At 35.8% G+C, this 20,351-nt stretch overlaps 1 protein-coding gene across 4 annotated transcripts in view; it reads left to right on the top strand.

The window, feature by feature from the left end:
- Nucleotides 1-20,351, top strand: part of LOC123696966 (lysine-specific demethylase 3A-like) — a 132,273-nt gene that overhangs the window by 101,292 nt on the left and 10,630 nt on the right. For all 4 annotated transcript variants that reach the window (XM_045643365.1, XM_045643364.1, XM_045643367.1 and 1 more), the window contains one exon: nucleotides 19,215-19,662. In XM_045643365.1, coding sequence (XP_045499321.1) covers nucleotides 19,215-19,662 — 448 coding nt within the window. The remainder of the gene's footprint in view (nucleotides 1-19,214; nucleotides 19,663-20,351) is intronic.

Here is a 20,351-nt window from a genome sequence, read left to right as displayed (position 1 = left end):
ATGCATCGATTCAGGCTGAACTCCAAGGACTGAGTGAAATTATATTTATATTACTTAATTTAAGCCTCGATCGAAAGCAATCGCTCGTTAAAAACTCAACCATTTATCAAATTCGATCTGAACGTAACAAATGTATTGATTTCGTTGTTATAAAAACGCATTGTGAGTTTGAAAGCGCGCAAAGCGTGAAGGCAACAAAAAGTTAGTGAACAAAAACGTCCGTCCACCGCTGCCTCGGCTCGGTTGTGTGCACGACTTGCATTATTCCACAGTACGAAACGAAAGGCACATGTGTGGCAGATGTTGAGGGTTCCTTTTCAAATGTGTTATTACGCCTCCACCCTCTGCAGTGCACCACCCCGTTCGGCAGTCACTGACCTCGCAGGCGTAGGGGCACTTTGTTATTGACCTGTTTCCACGCAATGGACAATAATTGACATTATAGCGTTTGTTCTCGATTACGAAGCAGTCGTATTTATAATCCAGTCTTGTTTTAAATATGTATCGGTCGATACTTACACAAGTGTTCGTCGAAGTGCCCGATCTATTTATACATCTCTGCGTGTGTGAACACGTGTTTCGCCCCGTGGTTCTTACAAGGGATGCGTATGAAAAGAAACAGGTTCCAATATCAAGGTTAAATCCATTAACAGCTGCTTTCAATTATTTTAGGTAGAAAAAGTTGTCCGACGTTTTATTGATTTTTTTGTGAACGATCATAAATATCAATTACCTAGGTTTTTTTTATAAATAAAACTGGCATGTTCTGTCTCGACCATCGGTCTCGACATGTTCACTATATAAATATGTTTACAAGTATAGCCGATCTAGCAAGAATAGGTATATCCAAGTTCAATGCTCGAGAGCCGTTGAGGCGAGCTACCGAGTCAACGCAATAAACGCAAAATAACCATTCACCTCCAGCAAAAATGTTTACGAAATTCGAATTTTTTGTTTCACTTCGCCTTTAACAACCAGACCATGCGAAATATTATTTTTAAACAATCTTGATCTTTGTTCGGAATGTTTATACTCGGTTTTAGATTGACTTAAAACTCGCTCATTCTCAATTTGCTTGAATCGAAGAATCATTCGTGCGTTTCCTCTTCAATGCTTTTCGCTAAAAGCAATAAAGAGAATAGTAAAAGTTGTTTTACGTTCTTTGCTTCCTTTTTGTGTATGCAAGTAAGCATTCAAAGCCATTGTGAATCAAACAAATGGAACTGTTAGAGCAATGAATGCCCGCACTAAATTAAAGCTTATTGCAATAAAATATAAATGCTTTCATTTTAAATACAGGCCTAATTAAAATGAATTGGTATGAAATAAATCTGAGAGCGTTCTTAATAATAGCTATGAGTTACCTCGGGGATATCCTGGGCGCTTTTGCTTTTAATGAGTTTTGATAACGAGTTGCTCGATTGCTGCGTACTTTTTAATTATTAAGGTCCTTAAAGTACACAAAGCCATTTCGCGATTTATTAAATAATTTATTATAGTGACGTCGGATTATAATTTATAACTTGTTTAGTTAAGCTGGGTTTCGCTTGATTTATTCTTCCGCTATGACGAACAGAAGGAGACCGATTCATCAATTATTTATATCCGCCTGTGTTTTAAAAGGGGCATTAGTGTTTAGCCGCCTCCACATTATAACTGTAATGCAAATGATCACTGAGAACAGTCTGTGAATAATATTTTTCGTAATTTTAGCATCAATTATAATATAAAAAGGACGGGTAACTTTTACCTCGTTAAGTTAAATTCATGAATATCGTATTATCATAACAGGATTATCTTTGAGAGATATTTAAAATTATTGAGTACTATAAAAGCTGGCAACGATGAAAAATTTCATTGTTCAATATATCAAAGAACAGTTATGTTCTCCCTTTGTATCGTTATATGTTATTTTTATCTAAATAAATACATCGTTCACATAATATTTAGTTAAAAATACGAAAACATTTATAGAACGAATACACGTACCGCATAAATCGAATACGCCAATTTCTTTCGACATAATGTTTATAAATTCTATGGAATTGAATCGAGTGCGCGATAGTATTTGTAAACAGGGCGAGATTTGTGTGTGTGCTCCTAAAATACTTCAAACAGGAATTGAATCAGCGCCAACTGGTGTGCGTAGACATAGCTCCGTCCGTAAACTTTTCAAGATACGACATCGCGTTTTATTCACGTTCATATCTTTTATGTCGGCTTAATTATTGGAGCAGCGATGGCGTACGTGAATTATATTTGTATTGTTCACAATTAACGATTTACGTGGGCTGTTCCAGAATAGCTTTTGTGTCGTATATTATTATTTTATGGTTAATTTGTATATAAACCAGACAGTGTATACTGTATTATGTATATGATTGATATATTAACAAAGTATAAATGTAAGCGCTATGTGATACATAATAGTACTCGAGTATCCTTATCAGAGTTAGGTTACGTGATCTATTTTAATATGGATCGATTTTCCGCTACGTGTGACGTAGAGTCGGACAGTGTTTTATTATTCTTGCAGCTATTTATCGTTCACTGTCTGCAACCAATTGACCTTGTCTTAATGAGTTAGGTATTGAGAATACAAAACTAGTAATTGTATAGTTTTCGTCATAATGATGGGCTTTGTTCCCTTTACTGTTAGTTAGATGTCTGCAATCATTGTTTGTTTCATCAAGTATTTAACTGGGAAAGATTTTTAACCAAGCTAGTATATAAAATACCTATTGCATACATTTTTTGTGTTAATTGCTAAAATCACTCATATTAATATGTTGATTCAAATTATCGATAGTAGGTAGGTACATAACCTTAACATTGTTTTTGCTGCAACGACTGTAATAACAACATGATTATATTTATAAATTTATAAATATTTCATATTGCTATAAAACATAATAAATAATGAACGTGTAAACGACGTGTGATTTATTTATTTCGTGCTCAGCGGCTCACCTTGAAGTGACCTTCACACATTCTTAAAGTATTTACACCTATTTTATCTGATTGTTTTGTGAGTACATTATGTGCTTTGTACAAATGCGTCATTATTTCATATTTTGTATAGCCAATAAACAGTAATACACGATTGACGATACCTTACAACGTCCCCATTTTGCATAATATATTGTGTCGCAATTCGCATACATAAATAGAAGCAAATATTTTATTAAAATTCCCAGAAATACCTCGTGAACGTTATTGCAACGAGAATTTAATAATATTTCCACAATGAATACATAAACGTAGTTCTTTCAGCCAGAAAGTTTCAGGAAAGTCCAATTTAAGGGGAAATATAAATCGTGCCTATGGTACTTTATCGATATACGTTTACAACTCGTTTCCCTTTTCTCCAAAGTTATTTTTCCGTAACATGTGTAAGTTTTTCGTAAACATCCCGCTTTTTCTGCGGCTATTCTCGGATTATATCGTGTTATACATAAATATTTTCTTCGAGTGGGTCGAAATGTTAATGAATAGCATTGTTAATGCATTCTTTGTTCTGTGACCGGTCGGCGGTCAGTAGCCGCAGTCTATCACACGTTTTCCAAGAAACTAACAGTTGTTTCCATCCACATTCTTCGCACGCTTTACAATACCGACATACCGATAGGACGTTGATAGTTCATCTGTTTTTGTGGACAATCTTCGTTTTGTAAATGAGTTAACCGTCTCTTCTGATAAAATCGTCTGATTTGGCTTTTTTTACTATTTGAAATTTGATTAATTGAGAATAAAGTACATATATATACATATATTAAACATAAAATATTTTTATAAATATTAATGTTTCATAAAATCTAAAGTTGCAGCTTCTTCCTATAAACCGGACAAATGGTTTTAATTCGAAGGCTAGGCAAGTGAGAACATAAAATGCTTATTTATTGATGTGTTAGATGTTATAACGTGCTAAAAGTGTGATCCAGTAGAAAGAGAAACCATCATTCAGCTGAATTAAATCCAGTTGCGTAACTGTTTACCTTACTATTTGGCAATAAAATTTCTAACCGCTAATTAAAATTAATTCACGAACGCTTCTCGTACACAAGGTTTGAAGTGGAGCGCATCTGCACCGTATCACCGGCCGTAATTTATTTACTTTTGAAACGGATGCGAGACTATTTACGTTCGGGCAACCCAAAAGAAGGTTATTCGCGTACACGTTTACAAAACCGGCAGCGTATAAGTATAGTTAAAAGAGTTGAACATCGCAGACATTAATCAACGTTGTCGGTAACCGAAACCGTCTCCGGGGGGATTAGCCGCCGAGATATTCTATTCTCCGGGAGTAATTAATAGCTTTTGGCAAATGAACGCTAGCGTGCGGCACAAATAGGTATCGTGACGCCACGCTGCAGTTGTGTAATGGGGTAATTAATACACGCAACTCTAAAACAATATGCCTTGATACTGGTTACGATATGAATCTCTATTGATGCCAGGACCCGTGCACTGTTTAAAGCGCAGCCTTTGAAGAGATTAGGTGTCGGGATGGACAGGAATTTCTGTTCCGAATACAAACTGGAGCTACAACAATGTGAATAATAGACGCCGAAGTTAGGGGGCTGTCTACGGCCTACGAATCGTAACACAAAGCTGCGTTGTTTGTACTTAAAAGTTTGAAGTGCGCCGTCTACCGGACGTGAAGCTATAGCGACCGAGTCAAGAACCTCGACATTTAATTAAACATGATTTATGAACACCCACAGTTGCTAAGGCATTGACTTTAGCCTTTTCATATCTGAATGCTAAATAGTACTGAAAGGCGTTAATTAAAATAGCAAATACTATTTTTATCGCAGTATTTCGTGATGAATTTGTTTATTTCTGACACAGAAATGAAATCGTGATCTCGATTTCCGGACGTTCGAATCGATTAATTTAATTGAAAATTCAAACTGGTTTGAGGAATATTACGGAGTAGGTATCGCGAATTTAAACTGCTAATGGTATGCACTAAGACTTGTTATGCTAATTGTTCAAAAAATAAAACAGGTTATTTTAAAAAATTTAACAACTTTAATGAAAATTTCTCACGATCGTAAATATTTTATTCCGTTTCATGCTTCCATTTTATACTGTTAAATTATCTTTGTGATTTAAATATATCGATAAACGAATTTTTAATTTTTAATTTCACTCAGTTTCACTTAAATTTGTACAAAGTTCAAAATTCGATACCTATCTCAGATATTATGATTTATAATAAAGCTCAAAAGCTCGTTTTCTTAAAAGTGTATCGTGCCTCAAAGAACTCTCAGATATTAATAATCACCATCCTATTTTAAAAATATCTTTAAAGTTTAAATTTATGAAAATAAAGATGAAAATTAAATTACATTTAAAATTTAAATTGCTAATGGACAATGGTTATATTATAACCGGTGAGTCATACTGAAGGTGTTTTTGCATCAAGCGAACATAAAAATAGAAATGAAACAGGTTCACTTATCTGTTTTTCTTACAAGACGTGTTATTATATTATTATGATGAAATTAATATTATTTTACTCCGCCGTGACGCACATTCATATTGTTTTCGTGTTATTCATGTTTAAAATCAATAAATATGGAAATGAATGTAGGCCTGAAAATTCAATTGTAGGTATTCGTCATTCTGTAAACAGCGTAACTTTTTAATATATAACATAGACAAACAATATGGTTCATTTGGTTCCTAACGACATTTCAAATGTTGTATCGAAAAATTCCATTCGTAGATATATACCTACTTACTGCATAATTCGATTTTAATGTTCTCTGTTTCGTATTCAAATTGTATTGAAAACGGATGTACCTGTATATTATTATTACGCTTATGAATAATGGATTCTTAGTTTATATTCGTATCAGTCTACGAGTTGAATTTGTTTCTTACAAAAATTTGAATCGAGTCAAGGTTGCAATATTACTTGTAACGAAATTTTTATATCTCTTTGAATGCGTTCTAAGCAATTTATTTAAATTAAAATCAATTGTTTACAAATGACTTCGCCGGGTTAATTAGGAGGTTATTCATAAATCTTAGCCAGGGACACAACGATGAAAGATGATGACAAGAGCGTTTCTAGCGCACGACTATCTTTATTGTTGATAAGCTATAAGTAGGTTGAGAAAGTGAATGCACAATAGTGTCTGCGGAATACGGAGCTCTTTACTGTCCCGTTCATTGCGCAACTGTGGATAAAGTAGAGTGCGGGCGTCATGCCCGTCACGCGCCGATACCCGACTAGAATAAAAAAACTAACCAATATAAGCGGGCCTGCCGCACCTCCGTCGCGCCGCACAAAGAAGCGACCTATTGAACTATCAGAGATCAGCTATCGATGGTCCTGCATCGGCCATTAGAGAACAGAAATGGTCAAAATGCGCGAGCGACGAAGCCATTGGGACGTGAAAACGAAACTATTTCGATCGTAAATCGCGCTACTGTAAATGTAAAGGAATGCTACCTTACTACAGTCGCTCTGGCCTACATAAAACGTGTCGATGTTCGCATGATAGCGTTGGCCTTGCTTTGCCGTTTTAACACAACTGGCATTTAAATTGAATGTATGGCGATCGAATTTTAATCGGCCGTATTTGCTAACTCGTTCGTTTTAAATTCTAGACTACGTTAAGTGACTCATTAATTCGTTCCTTATTTATCGCGTGCCACTTTTGAGATTTCCCTTCGTCCGCTGTTATTCGAGTCTAATGTCTATTATAGCTTCCATGATGTCATTCGCATACCGTTGCTAATACAATTGTCTCAGCGAAATGCAAACGAGAAACAATCTTCATGTAACATCGGAGTAGCGTTTCCGTGAAGTATCTATTGTCATAGTTAACAATTGCAGGTTCGCACAAATATCAACGCCCGAATGATTTATCGTTGGAATAAATCAATTTGGTTTTGTTTCGCTTTACTATTGTTTGATTAAAGATATTCACTGGTATTTAGGTCAATGATTTCTAACTTAATTTTGAGTTACATCCTAACTGATTGTTATGTAATCCAATTATGTTGTAATAAAAATTTATGAATTTATAAATATCTCGTACGATACGGAAGTAAAAAAATCGGAAGGAATGTGAATTTTTATTACGTTATTATTAATTGCTTGGAATATATTATCGAAAAGAAGTAATTACGAAAACTAATGTTCTTATTTAGTTTCAAACATCACGGCCACAACGTTTATCTCTAATCGTTGAATAAAATAATATAGGTACTGTTCTTTGACAATAGGTTGGAATAACTTTATCCATTGTTCTACTGAATCCAACAAAGGAAACGCTGTATCACTCACTCATTTACAGAAATAATAATTCAACTCGCCCCCGGCCGCCCTCATATCTTCCGTCAATGTTTTCCTTTGATACGTGAATAAAAATGAAGAGGGTAAACGCGGAGGGTTGATGTACATTCTTTGCGGTCCCTCACTGCGCAAGGGCCAAGGGAAGGGTTGGAGCGCTTCACCCACACATAAACACACACCTGTAGTGTGCCATTCATAACTCTCTACAAATAAGAGCAAATATCGATTGATGAACATTTAAGTTCGAAAACCTGTGAGTGAATGTCACCCGCATAAGTTTAGCCTACTTATGCATTCGCGTTAATTCCACTTTAATTGAAACCTGATCGGCTCAGAATATAGCACCGTTATTTTAATACTTTGCGAAATCGATTCGCGATTTGTCATCGCTCAAATTACTCGTTTAAACGTTATAATTTATGCGTAATGAATTATTTTATGGCCATCGTAAAGGAAATGGTATAAATATTATTATAAATTTAAAGGACGTTAGCCAAAATTTAACAGAAAATATCATCAGGGATTCATGTTTATTGTGAAGGGCCTAACCGCGAAAATCGAAAAGAATTATTATGCGTTATGAAAGAAATCAGCTGCTCAGTGGGGTCCTGTGGGAATAAATAATATGAGGGATGTTTAACTCGGCGAGCGCAGGGTCTTATCGTTGCCATGGCGATCGGCTGGGAGCGGAAGCCTGTGCCGTTATTAGATTAGACGACAGTACGTGAAGATCAAAGACACGACTATTTAATAAAAGATAAGATTGGATGTTTAACGTGCACACAATATTGTGCTAGTGATAAGATATCTAATTGAATCCCCTTATCAGCTGTTAAATTGGGACAAGTCACGGCAAACATTTCCGTCGCTGATATCATAACATGGAATCGAAAACGAAATCGTTCTAAACGTGGAGAATTTTTTCAGAATTAATAGGCTTTTGTCGGCATAAATAAAAGAATAACTAATCAAAGTTTTTCCCGGGATTTACCTCGATTCATGGGTGACAACGTAAACACGAGGATCGTTTAGTGGGTGGGCTCGGCTCCCGGCTGACTCCCTCCCGCCTCCCTCGTGCCATCTAAATTGTGACATTTTCTTTCACCGCCTGATTTGCAGTTCAGTAGACTTTCAAATAAATTTGCAATCAAAATTTTATTATTTCACAGTTATAATGTAATAAACTTGAAAGGTAAATAAAAGAGCACAAAAGCTACAGGCAATCTCACAAGTTCCTGCATTTTAAATTTTAATGAAGTTGACGTATTATACAGTATACCTTTAATGTTGCTTGAGTAAGTAACCTTAGAAACTGGTTGTGTAGGTTTATATTATAATCAATGGTAATTGAATATTCAATATATTACTATCGCCTGGGAATCCGTTATTGAATAAAGCTAAAAGAACGAATATTTATAATATAATGGCTGAATTGCCAGCTATATTGAACTTCTATTCCATAATTTAACTCAATCTGAGTTTATTTCATACAAAAGAAAATGAAAGGATCGCGACTGGTCGTAAAATAGTAAAAGCTGAGAAGATTAAAGCTGTTCAGTCGGCAATTCGACGAAAATATAATCTGGAAGTACAATATAACTTCCACAGTTGCGAATTGGCAGAGGCGAGACTGCGGAGCAACGTATTTTAAAACGGTTACATGCACATTTCGCTAGATATCCGATAACAGGAGGCAGGGCAACGTGTCGAAACATTACTTGGCGAATATCCAAATTACCGTGCGGCAGCTTGGCTCCAATTTCTAAGGAAAACCCTTGATAACTAGCGTTTGAGCGTTAATAGCGAAGACTTAATACGGCTGTTTTGTAAGCCGAGGGTGGTCACCCTCCCTCCACCGAGAGGATTTGAACGGACCTCCGTGATGTATAGCGGGTTTCTGACACTGAGCCGTTTCATTCTCTTTGATATTGATAACGATTTATTACTATAGAAAAAAGGCCACACTATCTTCTATTTATAAGTAATAAGACTGATGTATTTATGTGTTAATCTTGTCTGTTTTTCAAATTTATATCATAGCCCGTTATGACATCTCGGGACTTAACAAGTAGGTACTATTGTGTTTAAAAAGTTATTGATTTTTTTTATAAACCGCTGCAGCGTTATATATTATTACGTTGTATCAACGGTATACTTAAAATTTTATGATGTTATTAAACTCTTTCTTAAGATTTGAACCCAAGAACCATCAGTAACTACTAACTGTAAAGATGCAAAGAATCTGATTAAGAACTGTAAAGCTTTATTAATCTCTTTTGTTCATTTGTTCAGACGTATAAAGAGCATAGATACAAAAGAGCCATTAAATATAATTATGAGAATTTTATATGGAAATGTTAATTGTATAAGAATATTATGCTGTTGTTAGGTCGGTAGGTACATAATTCAGTTCATATTTCAAGCCTAATAATAAATGTTGAGACAAGTGCTTGTTTGTCAATTAAACTTTTGAACTCTACTAATAAGAGCATTAGCATTTGTAAAATGTGTAGCTGCTTTTTATACTCGCTGACGTTTGCAGTTGCATTCCGCTGAATGGTAGAAAAAGTTGAGTGCATTCAGTAAAATGAGAATATTGCTCACGAAGCTGCCTATTCATTGACTTTCAATTCCCACACGTAAATAAATATCAGATTGTCACACACATAAAGCTGTCTACTTCAGTGCATTTGTAAAATGCAAACGTACGCATAATAAAAATGTACTGCGCAATAGTTTCACGACAGGAAATGTGTACTCAATTGTTTTGTATCGAGGATAGCATTTGAATAAACATTAAACATTGATTCATCGGTGTACCTATCAAAACTAATCGCGTTTGAGAAACTCGGGTGAGAGATGTTTTATTGGAATACGTCGTAACTCGTAGTTCATGGCTACGCATAGGTGATTGGCGTTAGTAGAGCCAGACGCAAAAGTGGTTGCGGTTTTGAGCAGACGGACGGGCGCGTTTCATTTCACATTACGTCTCTCCGCTCAGGGCTAGCGGCTGACTTTCATCATAATGAGCAGCCGTAGTCCTCAACCGCAATGTATCAGCGTAAATTGCAAAGAAATCGCGACTATCATAATATTAATGCTCAAATTCAAATTCAAAATTCAAATTCAAATTATATTTATTTGCAAGAATGTAGTTACAGATTCTAGATGTTTTAATTACAATGTTATGTGGCTCGGTTATTATAACCGCGATAACGCGTCCATCACCTTCTTTTTTTCAATAATAACACGGATATGTCGTTGTTATATTAAAAAGACCGTGATATGCACTATTCTTTTGATAATTTTCGAAGAAAAATTTTGTTATGCTTGAATTCATCTGTCCAATTACTTACTAGGTGTTTGTCAAACAACAAGGCATGGCTTTTAAGTTTAAACGTCTATAATGCTTCGTAATTCATGTGAAATGTCTTATTAGGGATGATTCGTTAGTTCCGAGAGAAAAGACTTTTGATTACAATTACACGGCACAAAATGGGTTTGCGTGAGAGTTCCCGCGTTGCTTCGTACCATTTAGTTTATTATGTATTACAACGCATCATGCTCTATTTATTTACTTGGTAACATTAGAAATTAATCATCGTCATTATTGTTAATTGAGCAGTACGATAAATGCCTGTTATTAAGTGCTTTAAAGATGTTGTGGAGATATTATGTTTATGGCTAAAAATGTGAATCGTTCGTGTCGCAGGTGTATAACCCTCTTTTGGAGGTGTTTGTAACTATTTGTTCGAGAAGATCCTGCAATGGGTTGTTATGTTGAAACACAAAAGCTGTGTTAGGTGTACATCATAGGGTATTAAAATTCACGTAGCGCCCGTCGGGGCGGACAGGCTTCACAAAATGGCTGCCGGAGGCGCGCGATCCGGACGAATCGTGACCGACTGGAATCCACGCGCTCGCTCCAAACCCTCATCAATTATGCATGAATGCGACTGAACGGCAATGTTTACTCTCCATGAGACAACAATTTATTGCCTCGTGCGGTTTTTGACATTCGATCGCCGACCGGTCTTTCGTTCCTTGGAGTGATGACAAAATGGTTATGAATGTATTAAGATAGTTTTCATGGAACTGTATAAAATTTATGAGGAATTAGCAAAATATGTAGCCACTTGAAAATTAATCGAAAGAAACCTTACTTACAAAGGATGAGTTATTTAGTTTACAATATGCCATTAGTGCCTACTACCTGTTAAGAGAACGTGCATAGGTATGTAAAATCGTATTGAGGGCAGATTGCATTATCTTTATTGGCTAGTCGTTAATTATTTATCAAAACACAAGTTACATTTCGATTATTGTTTGTTTGACCTTCATCATTAATAACATACTAACGATCGAGTGTTTAATTTGTAAGTAAATCACACTTTAATATGAAATTGAGTGGCATTAATTACGCGTTGGTTTAAAAACGAATCGAAAATATAGGCCGTAAAACTACGTTAACAAATTAACTTTTTATAGTGTTGTTTATCGTTATCGTATTCGCCTTTCGCGATTCAACGGTGCGTCCATAAAATGTCATAATGATTCATTGTTATTGCATCACGCAGTAGGTCGTCAAATTAATTCAATCGTAACATCGTCTATAACGCCTCCGTCCGCAGCTGTGTAAGCTATGCTATCGATAACGTTGAATAACTCATTGTTCGACTCAATCGTATACATTCTCCGTTGTTTGTAAACCTTTTCATTCGTGGATTTCTCCCACGCGGCACACGCTCTGCTGTATTGTCGTAAAAGTGCGACTATGCCATGTATTTTCTTCAGCATTCCGTTACAACTAGAAAGATCAACATAACAAGTCACATAAAAAAATGGTAAAAGTTATTCTTAATAAAATGTAAAGAAATAGTAAACCATTCAGACGTCATACTTTCAAGGTCCTTTTCAATACAAATTAATTACAGCTATTTAATTCTAATTAATCCATCCAAAACGGGTTCAACTCGATTGATTAATTAACTTTGATAATTGTAACGATATCCTTGTCATAGTTCTCGGAATGGAACCGATAAATATAAACATAAAAAGTAATTAATACGATGGCGATATTGTCTCTATCTGAGTGATTAGCATTATTTAGATAGTTTTTGTTCAAACACAGTGTTGTGTTGTTATCAGTTACTGCAACCAGGTTATCGACTGCCGTGTTTGCGTTTCCTATCAATGAATTCTTGTTGTGTGAGTTATCTAACTCGACTAAGTGTGAAAACACATTGCGCGATAACTCACGATTATATTTAGAAGTAATAAAAGATATTCGATACGATTGTTACGACACCAATCGAAATTACTCAATAAATCAGCAAACAACGCGAATTTAGGGGGACATTATCGTGAATGTATTCGAAACTATTTAGAACGAACAAAATAAAACCGACTCATTAAAGAAACATGAGTCAACGTCCACGTCGCTATAGGTCGTGATTTAAAAACGGCTTTTTCATTGCATTTTATGTGCAAATTACACAGCATTAGTTATTCGCGTGTTACCGCTAACACTATTAGCACAAGGCCATAACAGATACGCGACCTCTTTGCTTGTTTTTTTTTTTCAAAATTCTGTGAAACAAGCTTCGCACGTATCAAGTACGTATCCGCTTGCCCGCATGGCGACTGATAAAGTTACTCCACGCAAAACGTTCGCTGAAGCTATGAAAAACTCAATTATGTTTTTACTTGTTTACAATTACTTACGATCAATCATCCGAACAAAAAGTCACATTGTATTGCGGTCATTGAAAGTGTTGTAATTCAATAGGAATAGTTAATCAAAACACGTTTTTGCTCATGTATCTGAATTCTGATTATCAGCTGTTACCTAGAAACGTTTAATTGTAATCTATTTTGTGGATCGGAGTTTCGGCGAGAGAAATATATGCTATTTCGCATCATAAACAAAAAGCGGATCGTATAGACTTTACCGGAATAGTTGGGACTTTGCCAAATAGCTGGCAGTTGTTAAAGCACCCGGTATGTTGGTCAACGATCGATATTCTGTTTATGTTGCTCTAAATTACACCACGACTATAAATAAACGGTTATTTTTATCCGGGAGAATGTAATTTCGCTTAAGTCTCGTAAAATTCTTTGTAAGCCTGTGAAGATAAGAGAGGAAACGTCTCGACGTCGTAATATTTTAAATTAGTTTTAGTCAACGACTTTATCTTTCGTGTTGATACAAATAATTTAATGTCGAGCTGATTAATAGATAAAGTAAATTGTGAGGGGATTAAACCAGATAAGGCGATAACAGATTACCTGAATTCTTGCACACATTTAAAAAGCAGGTAACCTTAACGATATGTATCGATTTTTTGTTGCAGTTGCATACCTAGGTATTTAGGATTTTATAAGTTCATATTATTCTAAAATATATTGAAATTGAAAATAAGACATTATCCTTATCACTTATCATCCAAGAGATATACAGTAATCAGTATATACCTACATACAATTAATTTTAACGATATGGATTTTCAAGAATTCAATCGTACGATACAAATGCAAAGATAAAAATCTTGATGCAATAAAATATTATCGAGCTAAAGTGAATATCACGTAAATAATATATAATATTATTTTTATTAATGCTATTTAATGATGAAAACAGCATTGACACGATGCTAGAATTTCCAGTTACATGACGCTATAAATGGTGTATCATTATGTCGATGTCGGACGCACATCGTGATTATCAACATCTGCTCTTCCTGTTATGCTATCGTAGCCGGTCTAGTGGATGTACTCAGTACTCACAGCCAGGATGGATAGGAGTGATAGGACGGGACAGACGGGTGCTTGCATCGCCGTCAGGTGCGCTCTTTGTATGCGCGGGGGGAGCCTCCCCAACCATCCCTCGGCGCCTGCACCCCTCACACCCGCATTGCCGTTCACTTGTTGCTACGTTGTGCTACGTCGCTTGCGAGACTGGCGCGCCCGGCTATCTCCCCGACCCCCTCTGCCGGCCACCACTTCTCCGCGCTTCAGTCCTTTGTGCGCCACCGAGGCTTTTGCACGTCTGTTCCACATTACGCTCGCAACGAAACATTTAGCATAGTCGACATCTTGTACGATAATTATACGTATATGATAGGCCACTAAAGTTGTGTGTGTGTGAGTGCAGGTGAACGCCTGGTTACTTCGTACAATTTCCTGACCGCATTCAAGGACACAATCAGGTGGATTGTTTTTGATTTTCAACGGTCATCGCTGAGGATTTCTATTTTTAGCCTGGATATTTGTGTGTGACTTTGAACATTGTGATTTGTTAGCCGTCAAATTGAGAAGATTTGTGATTCATATAGAGTGATTTAGTGAAGGAGATAATATTATATGAAATACAGTGATCGTTTATCATTTTATTATCCTGTCATAAAAGTGAGTATCCCGAAACCATAGTACTATTATAAACTTACATGGACATTAATGTAGATAATTGTTTTAAGTACCTACATCTATCGGATAACGGATTATACCCACATATCAATTTTAACAATCTTCGCTATTGATTAATTCCGTTCATTTTAATTCAATTAGTTAAAAATAAACGAACTATTGTGTGACCAATTTAAATCAATTTTATATTAGTAAGTATGTACTTATTAGGATTTACGCTAAATCATAGAGTATATTCTTTGTTAAACTGAATAAACTTTATTATCTTCACGATTACTAACATACATTTTGACCCTAATTTATTCACTGGTCATCTTTAATTTAATGTCACGAATGTATAAAAGTAACAATTCAAATTACCATAAACTGGATTGCATGTGTTCCATTATTCTACGCGAGGAACTTTCTAAACGAACAAAAGGAACAAACTATCAAGTCGAGAATCTCGTTATCGTATTCCGAGTCACGAGCGCTGTACCGTGAGATGTTAAGATTAGACCGCCTCCGCGTTCTTAATCAATACCTACATGCATTGCGCAATTTGTTGAACGAGAACCAATCTGCATTCAATACAGCTCATCAATGTACGCTTTCCCACGGCGCGCCACTTGCTTATATTGCATTCGTATATAATTCAGCTCCTAGGTATTTTTCAATAAAATTTATCGATAGCGAATAACTGTGAAGAGTTGGTAAATAGGAAGGTATGTAACGTTTGAATAATTAAGGAACTATAAATTGTATGTGTACGTTTTATTTAATAAAGTGTACAATGGCTTCTCAGTTCTCTTTACAAAAGGGGACGTGGATATTACTTGTTCTTTTGTAGACGTGGACTTAAGAGGGCTTATTCAATTTAAAGCAAGTCAACATCTCCGCGATCTATTACGATAGATCGCGGCTTGCGCTATCCTTTTACTATGAACAGCATAGGTCCACAGGAGCGCGCCGAGCAACATGTCCTCTCTCTGGAAAGGCTCGCTGCCGACTGATTTTAATCGGGTCGCGCGCAGTGTTTTATAGTACTTTAAAAAAAATTGTAGCAAAATAATAGAGGTACCTTAGTTGATTTTTTAAATTTTATCTTATAAGTAATACGTTCTTTTATTGCAATATGTATAAATTATATTCAACTAAGTCAAATATCTTGGTGAAAATAATCATTTTGTCGACTATAATTTCTAAAAAAATTCACATTGTTCGGATTTTAATTTCGTAAGTTAGGAGTCCAAAATAAAAAAATCTTTTAACTAACTATTTTAATAAGGATTTTTGCAGTTAGTTAAAAAAAATGTGTGTTAGATCTGTCAGCAATTTCAGATATTTTTAGCTTCGAAATTGACACTAAAAGTGAAATCAAGTAATCATCGGCTCAGTTATCTTGATGGTATTCACAAATACTGTATTAATTGAAAAAAACTCTTAACTAACTATATAGACAATAAAATTTCCTAAAATTATTAGTAATTCATATGTTTGTAAGATAAGTGGTTGATGGACAATCTGGTTTGAAAAATCACATATTTGAGCCAAACAGCGCACGGACCGCGTACACGGCCTTAAACTATAATTAAATATAAAATCATGGTGGTACATAGCCTACAATTACTTATTGTGTAGTTAGACTATTAACATGATGATCAAGTTCCGATGAGCATCAATTTATCTTCATAGCGCAGCGCTACAAAACAAGTCACGACTTACGGTCACGATACCTACCGATCTTTTTTCTAAAATGTAAATACCTAGCTAGAACATAGTTTATCCTTATTACAATTTACAATGATACAATTCATATCGTAGATACTTTTGATTAAATCTCGTGGTAATTTTATATGTAAAGCACGACTCCATTTATTATTATGAGGTCATAGAAATAATGCTTCGTGCAATAAAAAACCAAAAATGTGTATTGTGTGGAAATTAAACGGTCCTCAAGAATTCCGCACAATTAAAGAATTCCTATATGGTTGTGTGTTACATAATTTACGTAATGTAAAGATAATTGCTTTATGGTTGCAGAGAAAGCCCGGTGTCCGAAGTGTCCCATTAACGAGCGGTTATTGTCCGAGTGGAAGTGTTTCATTACACGCTTCGCGAATTGACACGCTCTAATGGTTTTAACGAGATTCCTGTTATTGAGTCAACAATATATTCCGATAGTAAATATCGTACGTTCAATACATAAAAGGGAATTTTATTTACAATGTGAGAGAATATAATCACGATGACCTCTCCGGTCATATTCAACTATGTATGTTGTGGTTTGGTCAATTAAGATAGCTGTTTTAATAGTTGTAGACTACCTAGTTACTATGAAATAGTTTATACTTTATAGTATTATGATTACGCTACTTGATTTATGATAGACACGTCGTTTGCCTTATATCATAAAATATATGACATCGTTATGTTATAGTCGGTGATTGTATGTTGATGATTTTGACTTATTGACTTTTACATAAGCCTGCCATAATGCAATGAACGGCACGACCGTTTTTGCTTAAATGTTCATTTAATAGCATAAACAACGAGCGGGTTTCGAAGCCTATTCTAAGAAGTCCCACATAGTTCGCTAATGGCACGGAAAACGGTATTGCGTTATGATGAATAATTCAGAAACTGACAGATCCGTGTTTGCGGTTTATAATCTGTAAACGTAACTTGTTCCACAGAAATGTAGTAGGTATTTTCGAGAATCATTTAGTATAACATAACCTACATAACATGTTTGCGTGTCGAATTAACATCGCCATTTTTGTGAAGCGGTCGAGTTGCAGCGTTTGTTGCAATGCTCGCTCGGCCGGGTTCGCATTCATGAATAATTCAATAGCAATAAGAATTTATGGTGCGCATGGAACGTTGGTGTGTGTCAACTTTTTGCCTTTCCTTTCTATGTAATGAAAAGCTCTCACCGGTTCCGCCTTAGCGTTTGTCTTGTCAATCAGAGTGTCGTGGCGCGCGTTGCCGCTCTTACCGACGAGTTATTTGTTACCCTATTGTCCCAGCCCGTTGATCACTGTGCCATTGTCTCGCTCCTTTTGTTTACATATTCTCAATAGTCATTTGTTTTGTAAAAGACAGTTTTGTTTTCTCCGGTCTGGCTGCTCTAACATAAACAGATTAAAATTTTGTATTTCCACTTATCGTATACATAATAATATTATCACTTAATTAAAATATGATTTTAGCACATATTGTTTATAGTTGTTTAGTTTTTGTTTGTTCCGTGCTGATAATTTTTTAAAGAATTATAAAATTTTAAAGTTTTTATCTTTGCCTATTTTATTTATGACGTTCGTCTGCAACCGGTTATTGTTATCTACCGTTATCATTCCTTAAACCTCCGCATTCCCTTGTGCCATTCATTTTTATTTATTAATATAATAATATCAAATGATGCCTATTTATATTAGTGTGATACATCAGACATACAGCATGATATCACATCCTTGCGAACAATCGGTTTCTGTTGATTCTTGTAATTAATAATTATTTATGCAATTATGCAAATACGTATCGCCGTTAACGACTGCTCATTAAAATTCTTTTGTTACTCGTTCCGCACACATATTATGCTTATTTATGTCAGTTCAGTTTCGAATTTTATAATTCCAACATTTATATGCTGGTTTAATTATACGTTTCTTATTATTCATACTTTACAACGAACTGGTAGTGGAACCACATGTTTAGTCATTCGTTGTTTTCATTAGTTACATCTCTTTGTTTTAGTAATAATATTGAGTGTTCATCTGCATTTTTTACCGTCGTGCTTGTGATTAATCGCCAAAAGCGCATATCAAACGTTTGGCAACACGTCTTGGCCACGCTCCATATATTCACGTGTGGGATATACAGCATCATAACTTTGCCAAGTGCCAACATTTTTCTCCGTACAACCCTTACTATGTCATCTTCCTGTTCCGGTTTAACACTTGTAATAAACTCGACAAAACGTGACTCGGTTTGCATTCGTGTCACGCCTACGGCCGCGGCCGGCTCGATTTATTAGTCTTCGCGCGCTTTTGAAAGTGTCTGATGTAATAATTATAATCAAGGTTTACTAATAAGTTATCGAGAGTGCAATCAACATCTTGTTTAATTACATTAACGGTGTGGCATAATGTTTTTGTGGGTACGTTAAATTCTTGATCTGACAGCTTTTTGATAGTTGCGTGGGCGTCGTGTGAATGAGCCTAACGTTGGCTTTAATCCAAATTGTTTATTTAAGCCTGTGCGTCGTTCGGGTTGACGTCGGTCATTTGATGAAATAATACGAGCGCTTATTATGTGACATTTTCTTTGAAATTCAGATTAATGTAATGGCAATAAAGCTATGATGAATTACCAACAAAATGTTTCGAATTCCGAACTAGTTACATTAGTATTAAGCTTTAAACTGTGATCGCACAGTAATGAAACATAAGCTCCATCGACAAGTCAAAACTAATAGTGATCTCTCTTGTTGCAGGTGCCGCAAAAAGTGTGAGTGCAAGTGATGTGGTGGAAGTCAGTGAGGAGAAGTGCGTAACGTCCGAAGTGAAGGAGAATAGTGAAGTGAAGAGTGAAGTGAGTGTGGGCGCGGATGTTGCCAGCGCCGTGGCCTCCGAGGAGGACGATTGTGTGATAGTGAGCGCGCGCGATGCGGACGATCGTTCCGATTCCGGCGTGAGCGGTGTGCGGTCGGGAGGCTCGGCGAGTTCGGTGGAGGAGTGGCGAGGCATGGCGCATGGGTACGGCGGGGGTCCCCCTCCGCCCCTGATGCACCTGCCGCCGCCGCCGCCCGCGCTCTACGGCGGCGAGCTGCTGTGGAAGCAGCGCTACCAGCCGCCGCTGCACGCGCCGCTGCACCACGCCATCACGGACGACTACCTGGCGGTCGCCAACTTCGACAGAGAGAGACATGAAAGACTGTTACGGTGAGTCCCTTTGTTTCTACTCATTGCCCCCTTAAAGGATACCCATCAGCGTCTGTAAAATGTAATTTTCAAGCAAATATTCATCGCACAAACATAATTCCTTAAATTACACTGAATTCATGATAAGCCTAAGTATACTGATATTTTAAGTTATTCCATAATTATTATCATAATACATAAGATGTGCAATACTTCTTCAATGTTTATACTCATTACGAAAAGAACATATAGAATATATTTGAGCTAAAAGCCATATAGATTAAAGCTGAATGCTTTGTGTTGCAAATGTAACGACCAATTATAGGTAATTAACCACAAACGATGTGGTTTGAACTCGATCGCAAGTTTCTGTTTGCAATTTTCATAATATTATGTCATACGTAATGCAATAAAAACTACCATCATTATCAACTGTAATAAACAGATACAAGTTGTTATTGCTGACATTTATAGTATAATACCTACCTATCTACGTAAATAATTTAAGAAAAAGTTTTTCTTCCATGTCTAATAAGTAAATAAAATAAAATAAGTGTTAAATACTTATTAATTACAATTAAAGTGCTTCAATAAAGTGCCGTAATAATAGTAAACTAATAGGTATAAAATTCAGTAATAATTTAAAATGTAAATTTAGCTTATAATTCCAAATTAAATGTAAATTTGCATTAAGATTTCCTTAATTACAT

This window comes from Colias croceus, chromosome 13 (assembly GCF_905220415.1).
Source record: "Colias croceus chromosome 13, ilColCroc2.1".
Taxonomy (NCBI): Eukaryota; Metazoa; Arthropoda; class Insecta; order Lepidoptera; family Pieridae; genus Colias; species Colias croceus.
Note: the sequence above shows the minus strand (reverse complement) of the source record. Positions and strands in the feature narration are given on the sequence as shown.